The 23888-nt window shown below is 44.6% G+C and overlaps 1 protein-coding gene across 1 annotated transcript in view; it reads right to left on the reverse strand.

The window, feature by feature from the left end:
• The window catches only part of WDR82 (WD repeat domain 82), an 89806-nt gene that overhangs the window by 43585 nt on the left and 22333 nt on the right, over nt 1-23888 (reverse strand). The window contains exons 3-5 of the mRNA XM_030208504.1: nt 19509-19575; nt 19023-19122; nt 11190-11306 (exon numbers count right to left, since the gene is read on the reverse strand). Of these exons, the coding sequence (XP_030064364.1) occupies nt 11190-11306; nt 19023-19122; nt 19509-19575 (284 nt within the window). The remainder of the gene's footprint in view (nt 1-11189; nt 11307-19022; nt 19123-19508; nt 19576-23888) is intronic.

Genomic DNA, 23888 nt, shown 5'->3' on the forward strand with positions numbered 1-23888 from the left:
GTCCAGGTAAAGATGTGCTTGAAAATTACCTGACAGAAGTGTTCAGTGATGCTGACCCAGGTGAAACAATCGAGTTTAAGCAGTGGGTTCATACAGATCGCACTACACTGGAGACCAAACAGATGTATGTTGATGATTTTGTATCTGAGCTTGCATTGAAAGTTTCAAACCTGTCAATTCACCATTACATTTCCAAACATCAGACACAATACTTAAAAACTGTTAAAGAAAACCTAAATCCTTGTGAAATTGTTGTTCTCGTGGACTTTGCTGAAAACTACTCCTTTATTGTCCAAGATGCTGTTCAAGGTTTCCACTGGGAAAACAGTCAAGCTACACTGCATCCATTTGTTGTGTACTTCCGTGATGCTTCAAGTGAAATTCAGTGCATAAGTGTTTGCATAATAAGTGACAGCTTGCGGCATGATGCAGTTGCTGTACATGCATTCTTGGAAAAATTAATCGCGTTCTTGAAAAGCAAAATTGGAGATATAAAATATGTAACATACTATAGTGATGGCTCAGCTGCACAATACAAGAACTTCAAACACTTTGCCAACTTGTGCTATCATCAAACAGAATTTGGAATAAGTGCACAGTGGAATTTCTTTGGCACAAGCCATGGCAAGTCACCATGTGATGCCATAGGTGGTACAACAAAGCGACTAGCTGCTCAGGCTAGTTTGCAACGACCTAAAAATAGCCAAATTCTCACAGCACAAGGCTTGTTTGAATTTTGTGATCAAAAAATAAGTAAACTTTTGTTTCCAAGGATGAAATTGAATCTTCAAGATCTGCACAAGAAGAAAGATTCAGTAAAGCTTCCACAGTTGCTGGAACTCGTGAAAATCACCAGTTTATTCCCATTGACTTGAACCAAATTTCAGTCAGTAGTGTCAAATGATTCCTCCTCATTTGTTGTCAAACTTTGTCAGTCAGATGACCCAGTGAGTGTACCCGGCATAAATGTGTCTCAACTTCAGCCTGGGCAGTATGTTGCCTGTGTTTATGACATCAAATGGTGGATTGGCAATGTCTGTGACACATCATTTGAAGAACATGATGCCTTGGTCAACTTTATGCATCCATGCGGGCCTGCACGATCATTTCATTGGCCTAGCAGAAGAGATTCTTGTTGGATTTCTGAACAGCATATTCAAGCAGTTCTTCCAGTACCAGCAACTACAGCACTTGGACGACAGTATACATTTCCAGAAACAGCAGTGAAACTTATCAGTGAAAGATTCTTGTCACTTCAGCACTGAGGTTTTACTTGGGAACCATTAAGACACCCCCATTAGGCTTGAGAAACTAGGCAAAGACAACCAAATGAGGCTTGGGAACCTCAAGTAAGATGCCCACCTTCAGGCTTGGGAACCTGTGCCAAGTGGCTGGACTTGCCTGGCTATCGGGCGTGACCTCTTGGTGATGAGGTTGCCACTTCCTATTGAATTGGTAGTGGCGTAGCCACCATGGACCAACGCATGCTTAAAGCAACTGAGTGACTTATACAGCAATTAGAAACATCGATGGGCCCTATATCCGTTTCATCTATCATTCAACAATACTGGCCAAAAAACACTTTTTTTGCAATCCATATATGGAGAGACTCCAAATTGAAAACTACATATTCTGATAGAAGGAAATCTGCTCTTTCTAATGGTGGTAAAAGAAAGATTATTGAAGCTGTCCCACTGGAGATCAAGGGCATCAAAGATAGCCCAAAATGGGCAAAAATGCTTTTTATACCAACTTTGAACGCTTATAATTTTTCAACCACTTGAAGGAAAGTGCTGCAAATTGGAATGCCTCATTACAGCCGTGCATTTAGTACACCTACCAAAAATCAACCTGAAAGGCCAACTAGTTTAGAAACTACAGCAGCCTCAACATCGCTGTAAATAGATTTTTTGCCGTTTTTTTTGGCAAAGTTTGAGCCTAAACCATTCAAAAAGTAAGAGGACTAGGAACATGGGGTTTTGCCAGTTCATTAAGCCCTAAATGTAGTGCAGGTTCTCCAAATATCCCCCTTGTACTACTACCAGTTTTACAGCTTCTGGAAGTTGGCCCAAAATGTCATTTTTGCTCAGGCGATATTTTGCAACCCCTAGAACCTCCAATTTTTAGTCTTTTGAACTAAAATTTTGCACAGTTTAGTTTTTTTATCATAAAGAAACTATGTACCAAATTTCATCAAAATCTGAGATGGTGAGGTGGGGACGACCTTTAAAATTGGTCCACTTGACACGGAATGACTCTATTCAAAATTCAGCTGCACAACTTTATCTTCCACAAGCATCACTTTATCTTCTACTACTACTTAGCATTTCTATAGCGCTGCCAGGGTTACGCAGCGCTGTACAAGTTTAACATGGGGAAGGACCGTCCCTGCTCAAAGAGCTTACAATCTAAAGGTTACAAACTATGTAGTCAGTGTAGGTATCATGAATGGGGAAGGTGGTTATGCGCCAAAAGCAAGGGAGAAGAGATGGGCTTTGAGTAAGGACTTGAAAATGGGCAGGGAGGGCGCATGGCGTATGGGCTCGGGAAGCCTGTTCCAGGCATAAGGTGATACGAGGCAGAAGGGGCGGAGTCTTCCCCACACACATAACCAGTGGTTTTTTTTCAAGGAAAAAAAAGGTGCCCCACCCCTCACCCCTGCCTACATTAAACACTCTGATGGTTTAGTGGCCTCTTTAGGGTAGGAGTGAACTTTCACTAACTCTTGCTCATGGTTTCACTATCAAAATGGCTGCCACAAATCCTGCAGTAGCTCATGACAAATCCTGCAGGAGCTCATGATGTAGCAGCCATCTTACAAGTGGAACTAGCACAAGCAGGAGCAACTCCTACCTATGCCAGTTCCAATCTCAAAATAGCTGCCGTGCCCTTTGCAGAAAGTCGCGGCAGCCATTTTTACTGTGAACCTAGCACGAGCAAGAGCGAGTGGGGATCACTCCTGCCCCACGGCTGCTAGACCACCAGGGCTTTAAAGGTAGGCTGGAGCACGGAAGACCCTCCCCCCCCCCCCAAGCTACAAAAATGTGGAAAGAGTTATCATTGTTTAGCAAAATACCTTTAACAAAGCATTTCTTCTGATACACAAACATTGGGAGCACAAACCAGAGCAATGACCAGCAAGAAAAAAAAACTACCGATCTGCAGGAATTCACCTACCAAGGTGGGTCACAGCCGCGAAGAGACAATGGCAATATGGTGTCAACCGAGTGGCTTGGGGCCTTTGTTAGAGGGGCTCCTGGCAGGTCTCCTACAAAACGCGCTGGAGGAACTGCGGGGCTGGTTTAAGGAATTTAAGGTGGATGTAACAGCAACACGAACAGTGTTCGCTACACTGAACACAGATCTCAGGAGATACGCAGAAGCTGGGCATGTGCTTGGAAGAAGCGGAGACCCATATGGAGGAGTGTTCAGGGCAAATTAATACTTGGAGCGCAAGTATCAGGACCTGGCCTAGCAGAACATGGAGCTCTGAGATAAGCTCGATGTTTTGAGGTTCCGAGGTACTTGGACTGCATCACGGCAGTCATAAAGAGCGGCATATATATGAGCAAGCAGCAGTGTTGGTTACTGAGGAAGAGCTTAAACTGTATCGGGCACAAAAAGGATTGGAAAACCTACTCAGAATGTGCCAAAGCACATTGTAGTTTGCTTTCACTATTTCACAATTAAGGAGAAACTGATTACAGCCACGAGGGAACTGGGAGTAGCGGAATGGGACACTTACCCTGAGATATTTTCTGATGTCTCATTACTGTAAAATAGGAAAGAGATGAAAGATATTGTTGGTAAATTGAGGGATGATAATGTCTGTTACCAGTGGACTTTCCCCTTTAGATTCAGCTTCTCCACGCAAGGGAATAACTTCCATGTTACCTCAACAGTGGCAGCAATTGCGATTCTACAATCATTGGGCTGGTGGACTGAGCCTGAAGAGCCATCCTCTTACCCACATAAGCAGCCTCATGCAACCTCCAGATGACAATGGGTGACTAGGGGGACGAGGGTGCCACCTACAGCGCCAAGCCATGTCTCCTAAACAAGACCAACGGGGAGTGAAGCGAGGAGCAGCAAAGCCTCTTGGTGTTTTATTCGCATTCCATTTGGGCCTCAGTGCCCTGGACCAAGTGGTGACAACGGCTTACTGTTCCACAAGAGACAGCTTTCTCACCACTGGTTAGCTAGTTTGCTGGCTCTTATTTCATACAGTGCTAGTCAGCTTATGAGATGTTTTTAAGCACCTTTAAATGATTGCATTTTGCTTCTATGTATGACATGGTTACCAATTATGGGATGTGTCCCGAGGGGGGGGGGGTCCTTCCTCCATGCACTTCCCTCCCCCCCCCCCCCCATCTCAAAAACGGAGAAAGGAAGGGTGTACAGGTTGGATGTGGGAGGATGGGGGATTGGGAGAGATGGAAAAGGAGTTGAGGGAGGATTGTGGTACTCAGCTCTTGCAGGTTCATGTCAGGACAGTTGTATGCAGAAGGACCACAGGTACGGCTTACAGCTAACGTTAAGTTTATGTCCTTGAACATGAAAAGGGCTGAATTCCCCACATAAGTGGAGATGTCTTTAAGAAAGCACTTTGACTGTCTGCCAACATTTGCTTTATTCAGGAAACTCATCTGGTTAGAAAGAATGAAAAAATATCTGGTACATTCTTACTACCCTCAATGTTGGTTTGCTTCTCAATTGAAGAAAAAAATCTGTGGGGTGGGTAAGAATCTGGTATTCACCCAACACTAGACAATTGCTGATCCACAGGGGATGTTTCTGGTGGTGCAGATTTCTATTGCTGGTACAACCTAGCCTCTGTGTATGCCCCTAATCAAAAAAAAAAAAAATGAGTATTTTTAACTTGATCACGTGATCTGCGGCTAAACTAGGCACGCTTCCCGCCACACACGGGTCCCCCGGCACCGGTACGGAATGCACGGCCAAAAGCAGCTCCGTTGAGGCTGACCCGGGACGCGCAGCTAAAATGGCAGTCCTCCAGAGGAAGAGGCACAGGGGGAGGGACCCGGCCACCCGGGTGTGACACCCCACAGGGAATAAGAAGCCCCTTAGGACTTACACCCTGTAATAGAGATCCAAGTGTGGGTTCTCTAACATTTACAACCCAACCTAGAAACCCCAAACGGGCCTACCAGACTGAGTACACTGCACAGGCTGCACACATCTACCCTCTGCTGAGAAAATACTGGTTAGTAGAAGGTCTGCACAGGCTACTTGTATAATAAGTTTTAGTGTTCTCAGTTTCCCTCTGCTGGTAGGAGTGCATAACCCAAGCGTCTTGAACAGTCTGGAGGATTGCTGAGGAAAGGGAGAAATTTCAACATGACAGTGCACCCTCAGACAACACAACTACAGTGCGGTATGGCACAGGGTAAACTGAAAGCTTTACTGCATGATTTGGAAGTTACGGATGGGTGGAGGGAATAGCATCCTAGATCTAGGCAGTTTACATATTACTCTACAGTACATAACACTCATTCTAGGACTGACCTTGCTTGGTTCAGACTGGGATAGAGACTATTGTCTGGTCAGCTCATGCTCCAGTCTGGTCTGTGCTCTGGGCTGGTAACGAAAAAATTGCAAACCTAAGCAAAACGCTACCACAGGACAACACAGACATCCAAAACCTCATTAACTGGACCCACCCCCTGGTGAATTCCCAGCGGACCGAATCTGGTCAAATTTTGCTCTCACCACCACCGATACAGTTACCCATAAGTACATAAGCACTGCCACGCTGGGAAAAGACCAAAGGTCCATCAAGCCCAGCACTCTGTCTCCGACAGCGGCCAATCCAGGCCCCAAGAACCTGGCAAAAACCCAGAATTTAATAATGATCAATGGACTTTTCCTTCAGGAATCTGTCCAGACCCCCTTTAAACTCAGCAAGGCCAGCTGCCGTCACTTCTTTCTCTGGCAATGAGTTTCAGAGTCTAACTACGTGCTGAGTAAAGAAAAACTTGTTTTCCATCCCTTTTCTAATAATACTCAACATTCCGTTTGCCTTCTTAGCCGCCGCAGCACATTGAGTTGAAGATTTCAACGTCCTATCCATGAAGACTCCCAGATCCCTTTCTTGGTCCATACTCCTAAAGCGGAACCTTGCATGACATAGCTGTAATTAGGGTTCCTCCTTCCCACATGCATCACTTTGCACTTGTCAACACTGAACTTCATCTGCCATTTGGACGCCAAATCCCCCAGTCTCATGAGGTCTTCTTGCAATCTTTCACACTCCTCCTGCGACGAGACAACCCTGGATAACTTTGAGGCATATTTTCAAAGCACTTAGCCTTCCAAAGTTCCATAGGTTTCTATGGAACTTTAGAAGGCTAAGTGCTTTGAAAATGAGCCCCTTTGTCATCTGCGAATTTAATTACCTCACTAGTTACTTCCATCTCTAGGTAATTTATAAATATATTAAAAAGCAGCGGTCCCAGCACAGACCCCTGAGGGACCCCACTAACTACCCTGCTCCATCGAGAATAATGACCATTCAACCCTACTCTCTGCTTCCTATCTTTTAACCAGCTCTTAATCCATAACAATACACTGCTTCCGATCCCATGACTCTCCAGTTTCCTTTGGAGTCTTTCATGAGGCACTTTGTCAAACGCCTTCTGAAAATCTAGATACACAATATCCATCGGCTCTCCCCTTTGCCTACATGTTTGTTCACCCCCTAGAAAAAATGCAGTAGATTGGTGAGGCAAGGCAAGACTTCCCTTCACTAAATCCATGCTGAATTTGTCTCAGTAGCCCATGCTTTTGTACGTGCTCTGTAATTTTATTCTTTATAAATTGCCTCCACCATTTGTCCCGGCACCGACGTCAGACTCACTGGTCTATAATTTCCCGGATCTCCTCTGGAACTCTTTTAAAAATCGGCGTTACATTGGCCACCCTCCAATCTTCCGGTACCACACCTGATTTTAGGGATAAATTGCATATTACTACCAGTAGCTCCACAAGTTCATTTTTCAGCTCTATTAATACTCTGGAATGAATACCATGCGGTCCTGGTGATTTACTACTTTTCAGTTTGCAGAACTGCCCCATTACATCCTCCAAGTTTACAGAGAAATCATTTAGTCTTTCTGACTTGTCTGCTGCAAATACCTTTTCCGGCCCCAGTATCCCTCCCAAATCCTCCTTGGTGAAGACCGAAGCAAAGAATTCATTTAATTTCTCCACTACGGCTTTGTCTTCCCTGATCACCCCTTTAACACCACAGTCGTCCAGCAGTCCTACCGATTCTTCAGCCGGCTTCCTGCTTTTAATATACCTAAAAAAAATGTTTTGCTATGTGTTTTTGCTTCTAACGCTAACTTTTTTTCAAAGTGCTTCTTAGCCCTCCTTATCTCCTTTTTGCATTTGACTTGACATTCCTTATGTTTTATCTTATTGTCTTCAGTAGGTTCCCTTCTCCATTTTCTGAAGGATTGTTTTTTGGCTCTAATAGCTTCCTTCACCTTACTGTTTAGCCACGCCGGCTGACGTTTGGTCTTTTTTTCCTCTTTTTGTAATACGCGGAATATATTTGCCCTGTACTTCTAGGATGATGTTTTTGAACAGCATCCACGCCTGATTCAAGTTTGTTACCCTTTCAGCTGCTCCCTTCAATCTTTTTTTCACTGTTCTCATTTTATTGTAGTCTCCTTTTCTAAAGTTAAACGCTAGTGTATTTGATTTCCTGAGTTCACTTATTTCGTAGGCAATATCAAAACTGATCATATTATGATCACTGTTATCAAGTGGCCCTCGCACCGTTACCCCCTGCACCAGATCATGAGCTCCACTAATGATTAAGGCGATTAAGAGATACTCCAACAGTCACTGTCAATTGGATACTTGCCCCAGCTACCTAATAATATCCGCCCCCCCCCCCCCCCCCACCGTTTCATAACAGACCTCACATCCCACCTAAACTTCATGCTTCAACAAGGTACCTTCCCTAAAGAAAAAGGCAACATTCTACTCACCCCAATATCAAAAGACACCAAGAACAAAACAAATGACATTACCAACTACCGTCCAGTTGCATCTATCCCACTGGTAGTCAAATTAATGGAAGGCTTAGAGGCATATTTTCAAAGCACTTAGCCTCCCAAAGTTCCATAGAAACCTATGGAACTTAGCCTCCCAAAGTGCTTTGAAAATATGCCTCTTAGTAACCAAATAACTTAATGACTACATAGACAAATTCACAATACTACACGAATCACAATCAGGATTCCGCCCCCTACACAGCACCGAAACAGTATTACTCACTCTCCTAACTAAATTCAAGCAGGAAATAGCAATAGGTAAAAGCATATTCTCCTACAATTTGACATGTCCAGTGCATTCGACACAGTCAAGACTCCTAGATTACTTTGGAATCAATGGAAATACACTCAAATGGATCAAGGGTTTCCTAACCACAAGAACATATCAAGCGAAAGCTAACAAAAACATATCATCACCTTGGAAACCAGACTGCAGAGTACCGCAAGGATCACCACTATCACCGAGCCTTTTCAACCTCATGATGACCCCACTAGTCCTTATCCATTCAAGGCCTTAACCCACTCATATATGCTGATGATGTCACAATATATATCCCTTACAAACACGATCTGGCAGAAATCACCAATGAAATCAAGCTCATGGACTCATGGGCAAACGTATTCCAATTAAAACTCAACACAGAAAAAACACACTGCCTCATCATCACATCCCAATACAACACATATAAACCCACAAACAAACACCCTATCGCAAACAGCCTGAAAATTCTCAGAGTAACAATCGACCGGAACATCTCACTAGAGAACCAAGAAAAATCTACCATAAAGAAAATGTTTCACTCAATGTGGAAACTTAAACGTATGAAACCATTCTTCCTGAGGGAAACATTCCAAAACTTGATACAATCAATGGTACTAAGCCATGCAGACTACTGCAATGGAATCTACCCGGGTTGCAAAGAACAAATTATAAAGAAACTTCAGACCGCTCAAAACACAGCAGCCAAACTTATATTTGGAAAAACGCGTTTTGAAAGCTCCAAACCCCTCCGAGAAAAACTGCACTGGCTCCCAGTCAAAGAACGTATTACTTTCAAAATCTGCACCCTGGTTCATAAAATTATCTACGGCGAAGCCCCGGGTTACATGACAGACCTCATAGACCTGCCAACCAGAAACACAAGATCAGCACGAACCTAAATCTTCACTACCCAAGCAGCAAAGGACTCAAATACAAATAAATGTATGCATCCAGCTTTTCCTATCTTAAGCACACAACTATGGAACGCTCTGCAAAAAGTAGTAAAAACAACGTACGATCACCTACATTTCCGGAAAGAACTAAAAACAAACCTGTTCAAGAAGGCATACCCCACCGACCCAACATAAAGGCCCGAGTACCTGCAACACAAAAAAACCAAAGATCCTAATGGACACACCCAAACTTCTCTCTTCCTCCCTAACTTCCCCAATATATCTACCATACATGAACCTTATTCTACCACAATAACACCTTGTATTTGTTCATACCGGAACTGGCGAATGCCATTACGGTACTATGTAAGCCACACTGAGTCTGCAAATAGGTGGGAAAATGTGGGATACAAATGTAAGAAATAAAAATAAATTAAAAAAAATAAATGAGAGCATTCTGGGAGAGACGGAGGTAGTGGCTGATATTTGCCAGCACATAATTGATTATTTCACTAATAATTTGTCCTCTGTCTCCTTGGGAATGATTCAGGACAGTTTAAGGAATACAGAGGGCATACGATTAAGTGGGCAAGCAGACAAGACAATGTTTAGAACAAGATGCTGTCCTGCAGTCAGAAATTTTAGCTTGTGAACGTGACCTTTTTCAAGCACTCACTTCTGCTAAACAGACGCAATTACGGAGGTCTTTGGGCAGATCAAATCACTCATGATATCCATCTAAGAGTGTATTTTTTGCTGAGAGTAATAGAGCCAGTAAAATCCTTGCACACAAACTAAAAGGAAGAAAAGACTCAGTCACAAATCAGATCTTTTAGGTTGAAGATGGTTCACTCACGAGCCTCTTTTATGCGGTTCCATCAGACCCTGCACTTGTCTGAAGTGCATCCTTCCTACAGTGATACAGCTATTTTTGATTGAGGCTGCCCTACCACAGCTAACAGCGATCCAACAAGCATCCTAGGATGGGGACATTACTGTGGAAGAGGTTAAGGCAGCTGTATCATCCTTGAAGTCATCTAAGTCTTTTACCTTAGCAAACCAGCGGCACACAGACAAGAGAAGTCCTTTATTGACTAGTATGCACAAGACAGTGTGCATAACCAGTAATGCATCTTATTTTATGGGGTGTCTATCTGGTTACGACATTTACCACACTTCTCATAGCCATCATCTGTGGATTCTCTAATTCCATTGGATGGGGGAGGGTTGGGAGTTAGGAGGGTTCTGTTTGTTTAGTTTAGGGACTATTTTTACTGTTCCCTTTTTGATATCTGAAGGTGTGTATTTGATATTTTGTTGGGTTAGGAAATATATATCCTTTTTCAAAAAAGTTAATAAAAATGTAAAAGTTCAAAAAAGAAAAAATGTTTCAAGTTTGCAAAAGAGTATTTTCTTGATATGAGAAGGAAAATGCTGTTCCTATGAAGTAGTGATCAGTGATTTGAGTCCCACTCTCCTTCCTTAACTTCCACTCATCCTGTAGGAAAATATATCACAATACGAATCAATTACAGATTTACATCCACAAGTGAATAACCCTGATAGCTTTCAGTGATAGGTAAAAGGTTTACGATTTGTCTGTTGGCACTAACAAAATATACAGAATATGATTAAGGGTCTGCAAATTCCATTCGGCAGCTCCACTCCCTAAATAGATTGCAATTACTAAACAACTCAGCAATATTAAGATGCAGACAGCAGTCCATCAATGAGATTGGGCAATTCTATCTTACATAACAAGCATCACACCTACTATTGTTGGTCAAAGGTTGTATGTGTGCACCCAGTGCAATTAGCTCCAGCATATGATAGAACAAATCCTACCTCTGGATCTAATGTGATAAACTTAGAAAAATGGATGGTAAGGTGTTCTTATTGTGCCATAAAAGACAAAATCATTTCTGGACTACCCCCATAAGGGTACATTACCTTGTCAAAAGAGCGCAAATCGTAAAGTTTAACCATTTCAGAATTGATTCCAGCTGCAAAAATGAGTCCTTCAGGGTCAAAGGAACAAACCGGCTTCCCCTGAAGATGCATGAGACCCTGGGAAATAGAAAAGATTTCAGTCAACACACCAACTATTTAAAAACAACGTTCCTGAGTAAAGCACATATGCTACAGAGAAAAAAAATGCATATGCTAGCATCACAAACAGTGCCTAAATAAATAACTGACAGGCCACCAACTTTGAACCTAAATAGTTGCAAAAACTATCAAGCAACTATTTGACCGTGGGTCTTATTTTTCATTCTTCTCAAAAGCATATTTACTAAGAGGAGTACACATGAATATACCACCTCCCCAATTTATGGTGAAATTATGTCATACCTGTTAATTTCCTCTCTTTTAATCAAGCCATACCATCCTGAAGCAACGGGTGTTATATCTCTGTCTGCTGGTAGGAGGGGAGAGAACGCTAATCTCTTCCAGTAACTCACCAGTATAACCTGCTGGTGCTCAGTGGAAAACTCCAGTAGTATGAATTTGCCACAGCAGCAGAAAGTCCCTCTAACAGAGGGCACACCTATACCCCCCATCAACCACTGCAGCATTTTTGGAATACAACCGTGGCACTCATCTTTCATTCCCAATTTTTCATTTTTTTTTTAACCTGAATGGAGGGAAGGAAGAGCAGCCCAAGAGCCTGGGACCAAGTCTTCTGAAGGCGGATCACAGGACGGTATGGCCAAACTAAAGGAAAGAAAATTAAAAAGGCATGACAATTCACCTATCATCTTGGTCATACCATCCTGAAAAAGCAGGATGTACTCAAGCAGACTCGGTGAGCGAGGGAAGACAAGGTCCCCTGAATGACAGTTCTACCAAAGTTCAAGCAGGATCTAACAGCATGTCAATCCTGTAATGCTTCACAAAAGAGTGCAGTGATGACCACATCGCCACCTGGCAGATATCCTCTCAAGTGGCATGAGCTCAAAATCCAGGAGGCACCGCCTTATTCCTGCAAACGAATGTGGCCTCGGTAGCCAACTTGATCCACCTCACAATAGAGGCTTTGGAGGCAGCATATCAAGGACCATGAAAAAGGACAGAGGGGGTCCAAGAGATGTAACTTGTTCATCACCTGCAAATAACAGAAGAACCCTGCAGACATAGTAATATAGTAAGTGACAGCCGATCAAGACCTGAACAGTCCATCCAGTCTGCCCAGCAGTCATACTGATCATCAATTCAGGATTAAAAATCAACAATGAACGTGATATTATATACTTGATCATGGTCTTTCTTTGCTATTTCTGGAACATAGACCATATTTGTATGCCCGGCTCTGTCCTTATGTTCCAACTACTGGAGTGACCGTCAAAGCACACTCCAGCCTATCTGAATCCATCTTGTTATTTGCAGGACCCAGATCGTAAAAAGTCTGCCAGCACTGTCCTCGGTTCCAGCCATTGAAGCCCTTTCCAGCCCATCCTAAACTAAACTAGATTGCCATATACAGAACACAGACCTACAAAGTCTGCCCGGCACCAGCCTTAGTTTTTCACAGCCAGAGTCACCATCCAAGCGTCACTCACACAACCACACATATGTAGCCATTTAAGGTTTGTTTGTTTTTTTTAACCATCACCCATTTTCTAAACAGAGATTCTCTGTGTTCATCCCACACCTTTTGAATTCTGTCACAGTTTTTCTTCTCTAGTACCACCTCCCCTCCGGAGGGCATTCCAGGCCTCGACCACCGTCTCCACGAAAAAGAATTATCTACTACCCCACAACCTCAGCTCATGTCTTCTAGTTTTACCATTTCCCCTTCTCTGGAAAAGATTAGTCTCTATAACACCTTTCAAGTATTTAACCATCTGTATCATATCTCCCCTGTCCCTTCTTTCCTCCAAGCAATAGATATTCAGGTCTAGTCTCTTCTCATAAGTCTTATGGCACAAGCCCCATATTTTTGTCATCTTTCTCTGGACTGCTTCTAGTCTTTTTACATCCTTAGTAAGAAATAGCCTCCAAAACTGAACACAGGCTGGGGCCTCACCAGTGACTTGTACAGGGGCATCAACACCTCCTTTCTTCTGTTCGTTACACCTCTCTTGATGCAGCTTAGCATCCCACTGCCTTGTCACACTGTTTTGTTGCTTTAAGATCCTCAGACACCATCACCCTCTTCCTGTCACCACCTAGGACATACAGCTCCCTTGGATTTCTACTTCCCAAATGCATCACTATGCAATTATTTACATTAAATTTTAATTGCTAAACATTAGACCATTCTTCTAAATTTGCAGATCCCTTTTCATGTTTCCTACGCCCTCCAGGGTGTCCACTGTTACAAATCTTGGTATGTGCAAAAAGGCAAAACCTTAGCTTTTAAGCCTTCAGCAATGTCGCTCATAAATATACTGAACAGAAACGGCCCCTGCACCAATCCTTGAGGCACTCCGCTTCTCACCTTTCCTTCCTCCGAGTGAATTCCATTGACCACCACCCTTTGGTGCCTGTCTGCCAACCAGTTTATAATCTAGTTCATCACTTTGGGTCCTTTATTTAAGAACCTCCTATGAGGAACCGTGCCAAAGGCTTTGCTGAAATCCAAGTACAATAAATTTAGCGCACATCCTCAATCCAATTCTCTGGTCGCCAAGTCAAAAAAATCAACTAAACTGGTTTGGCACAATTTATCTTTTGGTAAAACCATGTTGCTTCAGATCTTGTAACTCAATGGATCCAGGAAATTCACTATCCTTTCCTTCAGCAACGCTTTCATTACTTTTCCAATAACCGAAGTGAGGCTTACAGGCCTGTAGTTTCCAGCTTCTTCTCTGTCGTTACATTTATGATTAGGGACCACATCCGCTCTTCTCCAATCTCACAGAACATCTCCAGTCTCCAAGGATTAAACAAATCTTTAAAAGGACCCACCAGAACCTCTCTAAGCTCCCTCAATATCTTGGGATGGATCCCGTTTTGTCCTACAGCTGTGTCCACCTTCAATTTTTCAAGTTGTTCATAAACACATTCTTCGTGAATGGTGCAATATCCACTCCATTCTCATATGCACCTTTACTAATCAATCATGGTCCTTCTCCAGTATTTTCTTCCATGAACACAGAAGTATTTGTTTAGCACGTTCACGTTTTCCATTGCTCGCCATATAGCTGCCAATAACATCTTTCGGTCTCACAATTCCATTTTTAGCTTTCCTACTTTCACTAATATACTTGAAAAAAATTCTGGTCTTCTTTTCTTATACTTCTAGCCATTTCCGCCTCTGCTTTTGCCAGACGTATCTCTGTCTTGGTTTCTTTCAGTTTCATCCAGTATTCTTTCTGTGTTCCTCTTGAGTTTTCCTGTATTTCATGAACAACTGTTTTGCCTTTATTTTTTCAGTCACTTGCTTGGAGAACCATATTGGTTTCCTTTTTTTCTTGCTTTTATTTACTCTGCTCACATAAAAGTCAGTAATCATTTTAATAACGCCTTTCAGCCTGGACCACTGTCTTTCCACTTCTCATATGTCTTCCCATCCCATCAGCTCTTTCTACATAAACGCCCCCATTTTACTAAAGTCAGCATCTTTGAAATTCAGGACTGGGTTTTGAGTGGCTGCCCTCCGCTCTATCAAACCATACTGTTTGATGATCACTACTGCCCAGGTGGGCATCCACTCTGTCATTAGACACACTTTCCCCATTTATGAGCAACAGAACCAGTGTCACTCCTTCCCCTCGTGGGTTCCATCACCATTTGTCTATGTAGAGCACTTTGCAAGGCTTCCACGATTTCCCTGCTTCTTTCCGATTCTGCAGATGGAATTTTCCAAGTCCACATCCGGCACGTCAAAATCTCCCAGTAACAGCACTTCCCTCTTTCTTTCCCAACTTTTGGATAGCTGCAACCAGATCTTTATCAAGCTGTTCCAATTGTGTCTGAAAACACTCATGTGGGAAGAAGTTCAGTCTTCTCTTTTCAAGGTGATCCATATCCCTTTCCCCAGGCCCCCTGCATTTCAGTCACTTTAACCCATTACTGCCCAATGTTCCCATAATAAAATCCCATATGAGAACATTGGGCACTAATGTGTTAATATTGTTCCTCACATAGAGAGCTACTGCTCCAATCTTTTTGACCATCCTTCCTAAATAGATTATAGCCTGGTATGTTTGTGTCCCATTCATGGGAGTCATTGAACCTTGTCTCCGTGATAGCATCATCATCTGCCTCTACCATCAGGGCTTGCAGATCATGAACTATGTTGCTTAAACCAAGTATTTGTGGTCACTACTTCCCAGCAACATTTCAATGGCTCATCTTCCATACAGTTTTTTTTTGTTTGTTTGTTTAGTCTCTCCTACAGCTGCATTGCTAAGAAGTGAATTGTTAAGATAGTAGTAAAGAAACCAACGAAAACAGTCACAGCTATTCCTTTTGCCCAGCTTCCAAAGCTCCCTCTACAAAGGAGGGTAAAACCCCTCCTGATCCACATGAAAATGGAAGAGTCACCTTAGGCAGAAAAGAAATGTGTGAATAGTCATCAAATCCTCTGAAAGAGAGAGGTATGGGTCCTGGCCAATGTTCCCTCTAAGCAGAGTGCATGAGCAATTGCCCATATATTTTAGGAACGATGCTCACAGATTTTACATGATTGCTGTCGCGTTCTCAAGGACCTTGGCATTCTGTCAGGCTTCTTCCCTGGAAGCACTGGGTTTGTGAGCCCTTGGACCACTACCGTGGAGCGGCAGTGGCAGGCAAGGTCACCTTCAAAGCAGAGGCAAGGCAAGGCTGGACTGGAACCCCGGACTGGAGTTCTGCACAGGGATACACAGGACTGGAACGCACCGGACGGGTGCGCACTGGACTGGAACACACTGGAGTGGAGGACGGGAACCCACGGGACCGGAACCCGCTGGACAGGAACACACGACCTAGGCTTCACCTACGCTTAGCCACCGTTCCCTGAGGGTTGAGCCCTCAGGTTCGGGCAGCCGGCAGGGCTTACAGGAAAACCGGAACTGGAACTAGCAGGCAGGTACAACAGGAATCAGGATACAGACATGCCCCCAGGCACCTAGGCGAAAGGCAGACATGCAAGGAATGTCCGGGTTCCGGCAATAGTCAGGTCTGGCCACAGGCAGAGAATATCCGGGTTCAGGCAGTAGTCGGGGCAGGCAGCAGGCAGAGAATATCTGGGTACAGGCAGTAGTCAGGTCAGACAGCGGGCAGAGAATAGTCAGAATCAGGCAATGGTCAGGTCAAGGAGCGAGCAGAGAATATCTGGGTACAGGCAGTAGTCAGGTCAGACAGCGGGCAGAGAGTAGTCAGATTCAGGCAATGGTCAGGTCAAGAAGCAAGACTATGGCTGGAGCTCCAGTAGCAAGGAGTACTGGCAGCGGACAGGACTAGGGCTGAAGCTCCAGAAGCAAAGGAAAACACACACGGGAAAACCAGAAAGCTAAACATAAGACTAGAAAAGCTGTACACAAGCTAACAGGGAAGCTATGCCCAAGCTAACCAGTCACAAGCTAGAAACTCACACAACACAACACACAGGAGAACTAGGAAAGCTGTACACAAGCTAACAAGCAAAGCTGTGCCCAAGCTAACTAGTCACACGCTAGGAACTCACACAACACAACACAACGGAGAACTAGTAAAGCTGTACACAAGCCAACAAGAAAGGCTATGCCCAAGCTACTAGTAACAAGCTAGAAACTCACACTGAACTGGACAAGGTAGCAGTGCACAGAGCACTCTAACATACCAGGGACCTTAGACGATGCAAAGGCAAAGGCTGCAGTCTCTAAGTGCTTAATAAAGCCCTTCAACACCAGAGGCGCAGCTGCAGCAATCTCTAAGTAACTACGGAGGCTGTTCAGGCACAAACCAAGGAGCAGGCAGAAAGCACACTGAAACAGAGAGGCTTCCCACACCCAGGTGTAGTGTAGTGAAGCAATTAGAGTCATGCTGGAAGCAGCCAGCACAGAGAGAGATAGAGAGAGATAACCCAGGCAACACCCACAGGTGCAGTATAGTGAAGCAATTATTGTCATGCTGCTGGATGCAGCCAGCACAGGAAGCCAGAGCTAGCTCAGAAAGGACAGACAGAAGAAACAGGAGCCAGCTAGGAAGCTGACCCCCAGGAATAAGTTAAGTCTGAGGGTGGTCACGGCCACAGATGTGACAATTGCTCACAAAACTGTTTTGGGTTTTTTTGTGCTATATACAGAAATGCATCGCTAATACTGGTGCTCAAAAATTGTTGGTTTTAAAACTTGTTGTTCACATGAAAAAAAAATATGTACACACCAGGCCATTCCTTAGAGGAAACATTGGTCTTGGCAGGAACGAGCCCAGAGCTCTGCCACCCTCTGGGCCGAAGGGAATACAACCAGAAAAAATGTCTTCAAGGTAAGGTCCGTAACTGAGGTTGCCCTCAGGGAGCCCTAGATTTAGATCCCGACAGAAAAGAGAAGGACACATCAGAGGATGCAAATGAGCGACCCCTTTCAATAATCTGGCAACGCCTCCCTGCGTAGCAAGGGAAGCTCCCAGAACCATGCTCCGAAAGCTGGAGAGGGTTGTCAGCTGAACCTTCAGGGAGTTAAGCACTTAGACTCTGGTCAAATCCCTCTGCTCCTGCTGTTTTTTGCCATACACCCCTCTGAGAGTGAGTACCACCTCCCCTCCCCCCAAGTCGTGTCAAAACAGATTCCCAGGTACTCTAGCACCAGAAAGAAAGAGATGACTCTTGCTTTGATTCACCACCCAGCACAGACATGCCAGAGAAGGTGCCATCCTGAAATTTGCAGCCGAGTCTGATCAGATCAACCAATCCTTCAAGGGAGCCACCACCATCATCACCTTGGAAAAGATGCAGGAAGCTGTCACCAAACCAAAGGGCAGAGTCCAAAACTGAAAATGCTGACCCAGCACACAGAAGTGCAAAAAAATTCTTATTCTATTGTGCAATGGGAATATGGAGTTATGCCTCCACAAATTTGACAGAGGTCGAGAACTCACTTGGTTGCAACGAGGCGACCACCAAGTGCACAGTCTCCATTCAAAAATGCTGCACCCCAAGACAGGCATTCACCCCTTTTAGGTCCAAAATCAGCCAAAAGGACCCCCTCTTCTTAGGGGCCATGAAATAAAGAGTAATGGCCCAAACCCCCACTCTGGGCAGGGCCTGCTCCACTGCCCCCAGCTCTCTGCAGGTGTACTCAAATGCCTTCTTCCTTTTTATTATTTTCTAAGCTGCATTTTTTTTTTTTTGGGGGGGGGGGGGGGCAATTTTATTCTCTAAACCTGAGAATAAAGCTAAACCCAAGCCGATCAAATTTTTACTTTGTCTGGGAGCTGCAGAGGTAAAACACCCAAACAGGGAGCATGGGCAACAAAAGGCAGGATGTAGCAGGGCCCCACAGGGCTGAGCCATACACCCCATCCACTGGACACCAAGCAGCGCAACTGGGGCAGCAGAGCCAGGCTCTGTGCTCAACAAAGTCCAGGAGAATACCGAAAACCTGTGTGATTGAAGCCTGCACAACCTACCATCTGCCAGAGGTAGAGAAAATACTGGAGTTTTCCACCAAGCACCAGCAGGTTATACTGATGGGTTCACTGGAAAAGATCAGTTTTCTTCACCTCCTGCTGGTAGGAGGGGATAAAAACTACTTGCTCGGAACACCCTTTTCGCCCCCAACTTCCCTGTCCCACCTACTCGACTTTGTTCTCCTTTCTCCACTGCCCTTCTCCAATTACCTATGAACCAAGGTGTAAATTCCTAATACCCACCTGACAATTTGGAGAGCGGAGATCCCAGAGACGGATAGTCTTATCAAGTGAGCCAGAAATAAAAGTGTCATCAACAGGAGACATGGACAGAGCAACCACCCTGCAAGGGACCAGAAGGAAATGCTGAGAAAAATGGAGAAAACATGCATGAAACAACAATGACCATCTTCAATTCAGTGACAACATATGACCATTTTGACAGCAGCTAACCATCACATAACTGCTTTAAAAGTTTTTCCATGTACAAACACATTGATCATACATTTCTAAAACAACAAGGGTCTCTGCCAGTATACTTGAACAGAAATAACACCTCAAAACAGTACTGAGAAACAGCAGCCAAAAATACATACAGAGATATATGAAAACTGTTAAGCCTATTTTCTTCTCTTTAAAAGACTGAATGTTTGCAGTGATGCAGGCAGTTCAACACTGAAATGTCAACCTATCAAAACATAGCATTCAGTCTATAAGACCCACACTAACCTTTTGCTGTGTCCAGGGAAGTAGCGGATGTATTTATTGTCATGGAGGGAAAGATATCTGATTGTATCTGTAAGGACACAGAAACAAACCATAAAAACACAAGCAGACACTTGCTGCAAAAATGTTATTGCTGGTTCCCACACTCATAAAAGGGACCAGACAAATTCAGAAGTCAGTCAAAGGTGCTACCCTGTAAACCAAGCAGAGATCAAAAAGTATAGAGAAGCACATGTATCAAGAGCTCACAAGTTGCAAGGGCCTTTAGCTATTAAACTAGAGATATTACACTGGAGAATGACCAAGGCACAGTGACAAAGGACTCTGGATTCCTCTGAAGGCACAATTTGAGGACCATCAGCATCCAGTCAGGGGACCATAGGCAAACAGAAAGTGCATCTGAGATCTGGAAGCCAAGCACTATCTAGTCATTAAATTCACAATTACAAGATTTATATTTGCAATATCTGACACAATGAACCATTTCTTTTCACTGCACTATACACTTGGGGGGGTGGGGGGGAGTTCCAGCCATGTTGTGCCTACTTTAAAAGGTTTTGTTTTTTGTTTTCAGATTTAAAATGCAGTCATCCCTCTAAATACACTGTAAAGTAGCTCAATAAGCAAACCTGAAGGGCCTAGAAGGTAAAATTAGTTCTTACCTGATAATTTTCTTTCCATTAGTCCCAATAGATCAATCCAGAGACTTGTGGGTTATGTCCCTCTACCAACAGGTGGAGATAGAGAAAACTTCAGAGGTTTACTATATGTGGTCATGTGAAGCCACCTTAACTTCAGTATTGTCGATACCAAAGCAGTGGAAGACGAAAGAGGAAGTCCTCTCCTGCATGCATAAAGCCCATGTAAGCTCCTCAAACGCTCCTGCGGGAGGGTAACAGAAGGTTTCCTTTATGTTTTGATTTCTTTTGCCTTTTTTAAAATTTTGTAGCCAAAAATCAAATGAAGGAATCTGATAAAACTGAGGCAACTAGAAGAAAACACTCAACCCAGAACAACGAAGGGCGGGCCTCTGGGTTGATCTGTTGAGACTAATGGAAAGAAAATTATCAGGTAAGGACTAATTTTACCTTCCATAGCATCCCACAGATCAATCCAGAGACTTGTGGAATGTACCAAAGCAGTCCTCAAGTGGGGTGGGGTACTACAACCTCAGCAGACTGGAGCAATTATCCACAGGCCGCGGTTACATGCGCTGCCACGTCAAATCTGGAATACCTAGCGCTGCCACGCCAAGCCTGCAAAGCCTGAAAAGGGAAGGACAGCAGATCAAGTGGGCGATCGGCAAAAGTCATCCATGGCAGGATAGAGGACCAAGTGGCCGAACTGCAAATGGCAGCCATGGAACCCAGACGGGACACGGAAAAGAACAAAGAAAATGTTTCATAAAGATGGTCGCTGACTAGAAGGTCACGGGAGCAGCTAGCTCCAGGGACCCTGGTTGGAGACCGGCTGAGGACAGGACCGTTCGACCCTCGAATGGACATGGCGGTCAGCAGGCTGACGGTCGGTTGCTGCCTGGACCAGACTGACGATTTCGCTTGGGAAGCGGAGTGGGAGGCGCTGCAGAACCCAGGCCGCCTCTTGGACATCCTGCCTTGGCCAGGTCATCACCGGGAGCCGAACGCAGCTTCTCCCTGCCTCAGGGTAGCAGCGCTGCCCCAGCCTGAGCCTCGGCACCCGTCTGCGCCTCTGCATCGCCAGACTCCACTGCACACTGGGAGGAGCGCAGGCCAGCATCCGTCCGCACCTCTGGCATTGCCGGCCAGGCAGTGGCGCCCCAACCTCCGCTGCACACCTAGAGGAGTGACGGCCGGTCGGCCGCCCGAGGCAGCAGAGAGAGGAGGAAAGCAGGGAGCACCGCGCACACAGCTGCAGAGCCGGGGGAGGAAAGGCGAGAGGAGGAACCTTCGGCAGCAGCTTTCGAGGTGCAAAGTGGGGGACCTGAGCAGCTCGTGGCCACTCAGCGCTGTTCGACACCGCACACGCCAAATGCCATGCTGAGAGCAGCTCACGTCCACTAACGGAAAGGGAACTATAAGTGAATTGTCTGAGTTTATTCAATAAGGGAAACTTCAGAGAATGAGGAGACTGGTGTACCAGGGTAATACTTCAAGATATTGAGACTTTGCAGTTGAAAAGTCTCAAGAGGCTTGACAGCAGGGAACCAGGGTAAGGGCTAAATAGTTACTGAGGGCTATGAAGGCATTTTCAGTGAAAGAAGCTACATGCATGACACCTCCCTGCTAATTATCTTGTAGGTGCTCTGAAGTAGAAATCTTCCAACCTAAGGGCTCTGTGTTGCATGTGTGACACCTCCTTGCTAAAGACCTTGAAAGTGCTCTGAAGTTCCCCCCCCCCCCCTGCCTCCAGCCAAAACCAGAAACAGGAGCCCTGAAAATTCACTGGGCAAGGAGGGAGGGAAGCAATCAGTTGCTAAGAGACCGATTAAAGGAGCACCTTGACTCAGAACCACTCTTTCCCCCATCTCCCCCATTTCCTCTGTTCATTAACCTATCACTGAAACCTGATCCAGCACTGACATCAACAGCTTGAAAGGCAAGCTGAAATAACACACAAGACCAGAACACCAGACCCCACTCCAAAGAACAAAGTCTTATCATGCATCCAGAACACAGTCTTACTAGTAGCCCACAGTGAATAGAAACCAAAATGAAAACCTTCAAACTACTCCTAATAATCTACTCCTTAACACTGATCCACTTAACACTAACCACCCCTCTTGCAGAAAGTAACATTATACGCATACTATACAATCATCAAAGACTGATCAGATACTACTACTATTTAGCATTTTTATAGCGCTACAAAGCATATGCAGCGCTGCACAAACAAAGAAGACAGTCGCTGCTCAAACAGCTTACAATCTAATAAACAAAAAATAAAGCAAACAAATCAATTAATGTGTAGAGGAAAGAGGAAAGGAGGGTAGGTGAAGGCGAGTGGTTACAAGTGGTTACAAGTCAAAAGCAATGTTAAAGAGATGGGCATTCAATCTAGATTTAAAGATGGTCAAGGATGGGGCAAGACGTAGGGGCTCAGGAAGTCTATTCCAGGCATAGGGTGCAGCGAGACAGAAGGCGCGAAGTCTGGAGTTGCAGCGAGACAGAAGGCGCGAAGTCTGGAGTTGGCAGTAGTGGAGAAGGGAACAGATAAAAAGGATTTATCCATGGAACGGAGTGCACGAGAAGGGGTGTAGGGAAGGACGAGTGTGGAGAGATACTGGGGAGCAGCAGAGTGAGTACATTTATAGGTTAGTAGAAGAAGTTTGGACAGGATGTGAAAACGGATAGGGAAACAGTGAAGCGACCTGAGGGGTAGTATGAGTAAAGCGACCCTGGCGGAAGACGAGGCGGGCAGCAGAGTTTTGAACCGACTGGAGAGGTGACTAAGTGGGAGGCCAGCAAGAAGCAGAATGCAGTAGTCTAAACGAGAGGTGACAAGGGTGTGGATGAGGGTTCTGGTAGAGTGCTCGGAAAGAAAAGGGCAGATTTTACGGATGTTGTAAAGAAAGAAACGACAGGTCTTGGCGATCTGCTGGATATGAGTAGAGAAGGAGAGAGAGGAGTCAAAGATGACCCCAAGGTTACGAGCTGAAGACACAGGGAGAATGAGAAAGCCATCAACAAATAGAAAACACAGAAATAGAAAACGCGGGGAACGGGGAGGTGGGTTTGGGGGGGAAATGAGAAGCTTGGTTTTGGCCATGTTTAATTTGAGGTGGCGTTGAGACATCCAGACAGCAATGTCAGACTAGCACGCTTAAACTTTGGTTTGGATGCAAGGTGAGATATCAGGGGTAGAAAGGTAGATTTGGGAGTCATCAGCATAGAGATGGTAGAAAGCCATGGGATGAGATTAATGAACCAAGGGAAGAAGTGTAGATAGAAAAGAGGAGTGGACCAAGAACAGAACCCTGCGGTACGCCAACAGGCAGAGGGATAGAAGAGGATCCACTAGAGTGAACACTGAAGGTGCAGAGGGAGAGGTAGGAAGAGAACCAAGAAAGGACAGAGCCCTGGAATCCAAGTGAGAACAGGGTATCAAGGAATATGCTGTGATCGACAGTGTCAAAAGCGGCAGAAAGATACACTACACCTCATCAAACTGACAACAACTTAAACAAAGGAAGAACACCAACATGCGGACAACCACTACAGAATGCAAAGAAGGGTCCAAACAAACGACAACTAATAAAAGTCGACACAATACCAAACAATCCAAGTGGGCTACATCAACGCCAGATTAGCAGTAAACAAAACAGCAATACTAACAGACTGGATCATGGCAGAAGACCTTGACCTACTTTTCATCAATGAAACCTGGATCCATGACCAAAAGGAC

Source organism: Microcaecilia unicolor, chromosome 6 (assembly GCF_901765095.1).
Source record: "Microcaecilia unicolor chromosome 6, aMicUni1.1, whole genome shotgun sequence".
NCBI lineage: Eukaryota > Metazoa > Chordata > Amphibia > Gymnophiona > Siphonopidae > Microcaecilia > Microcaecilia unicolor.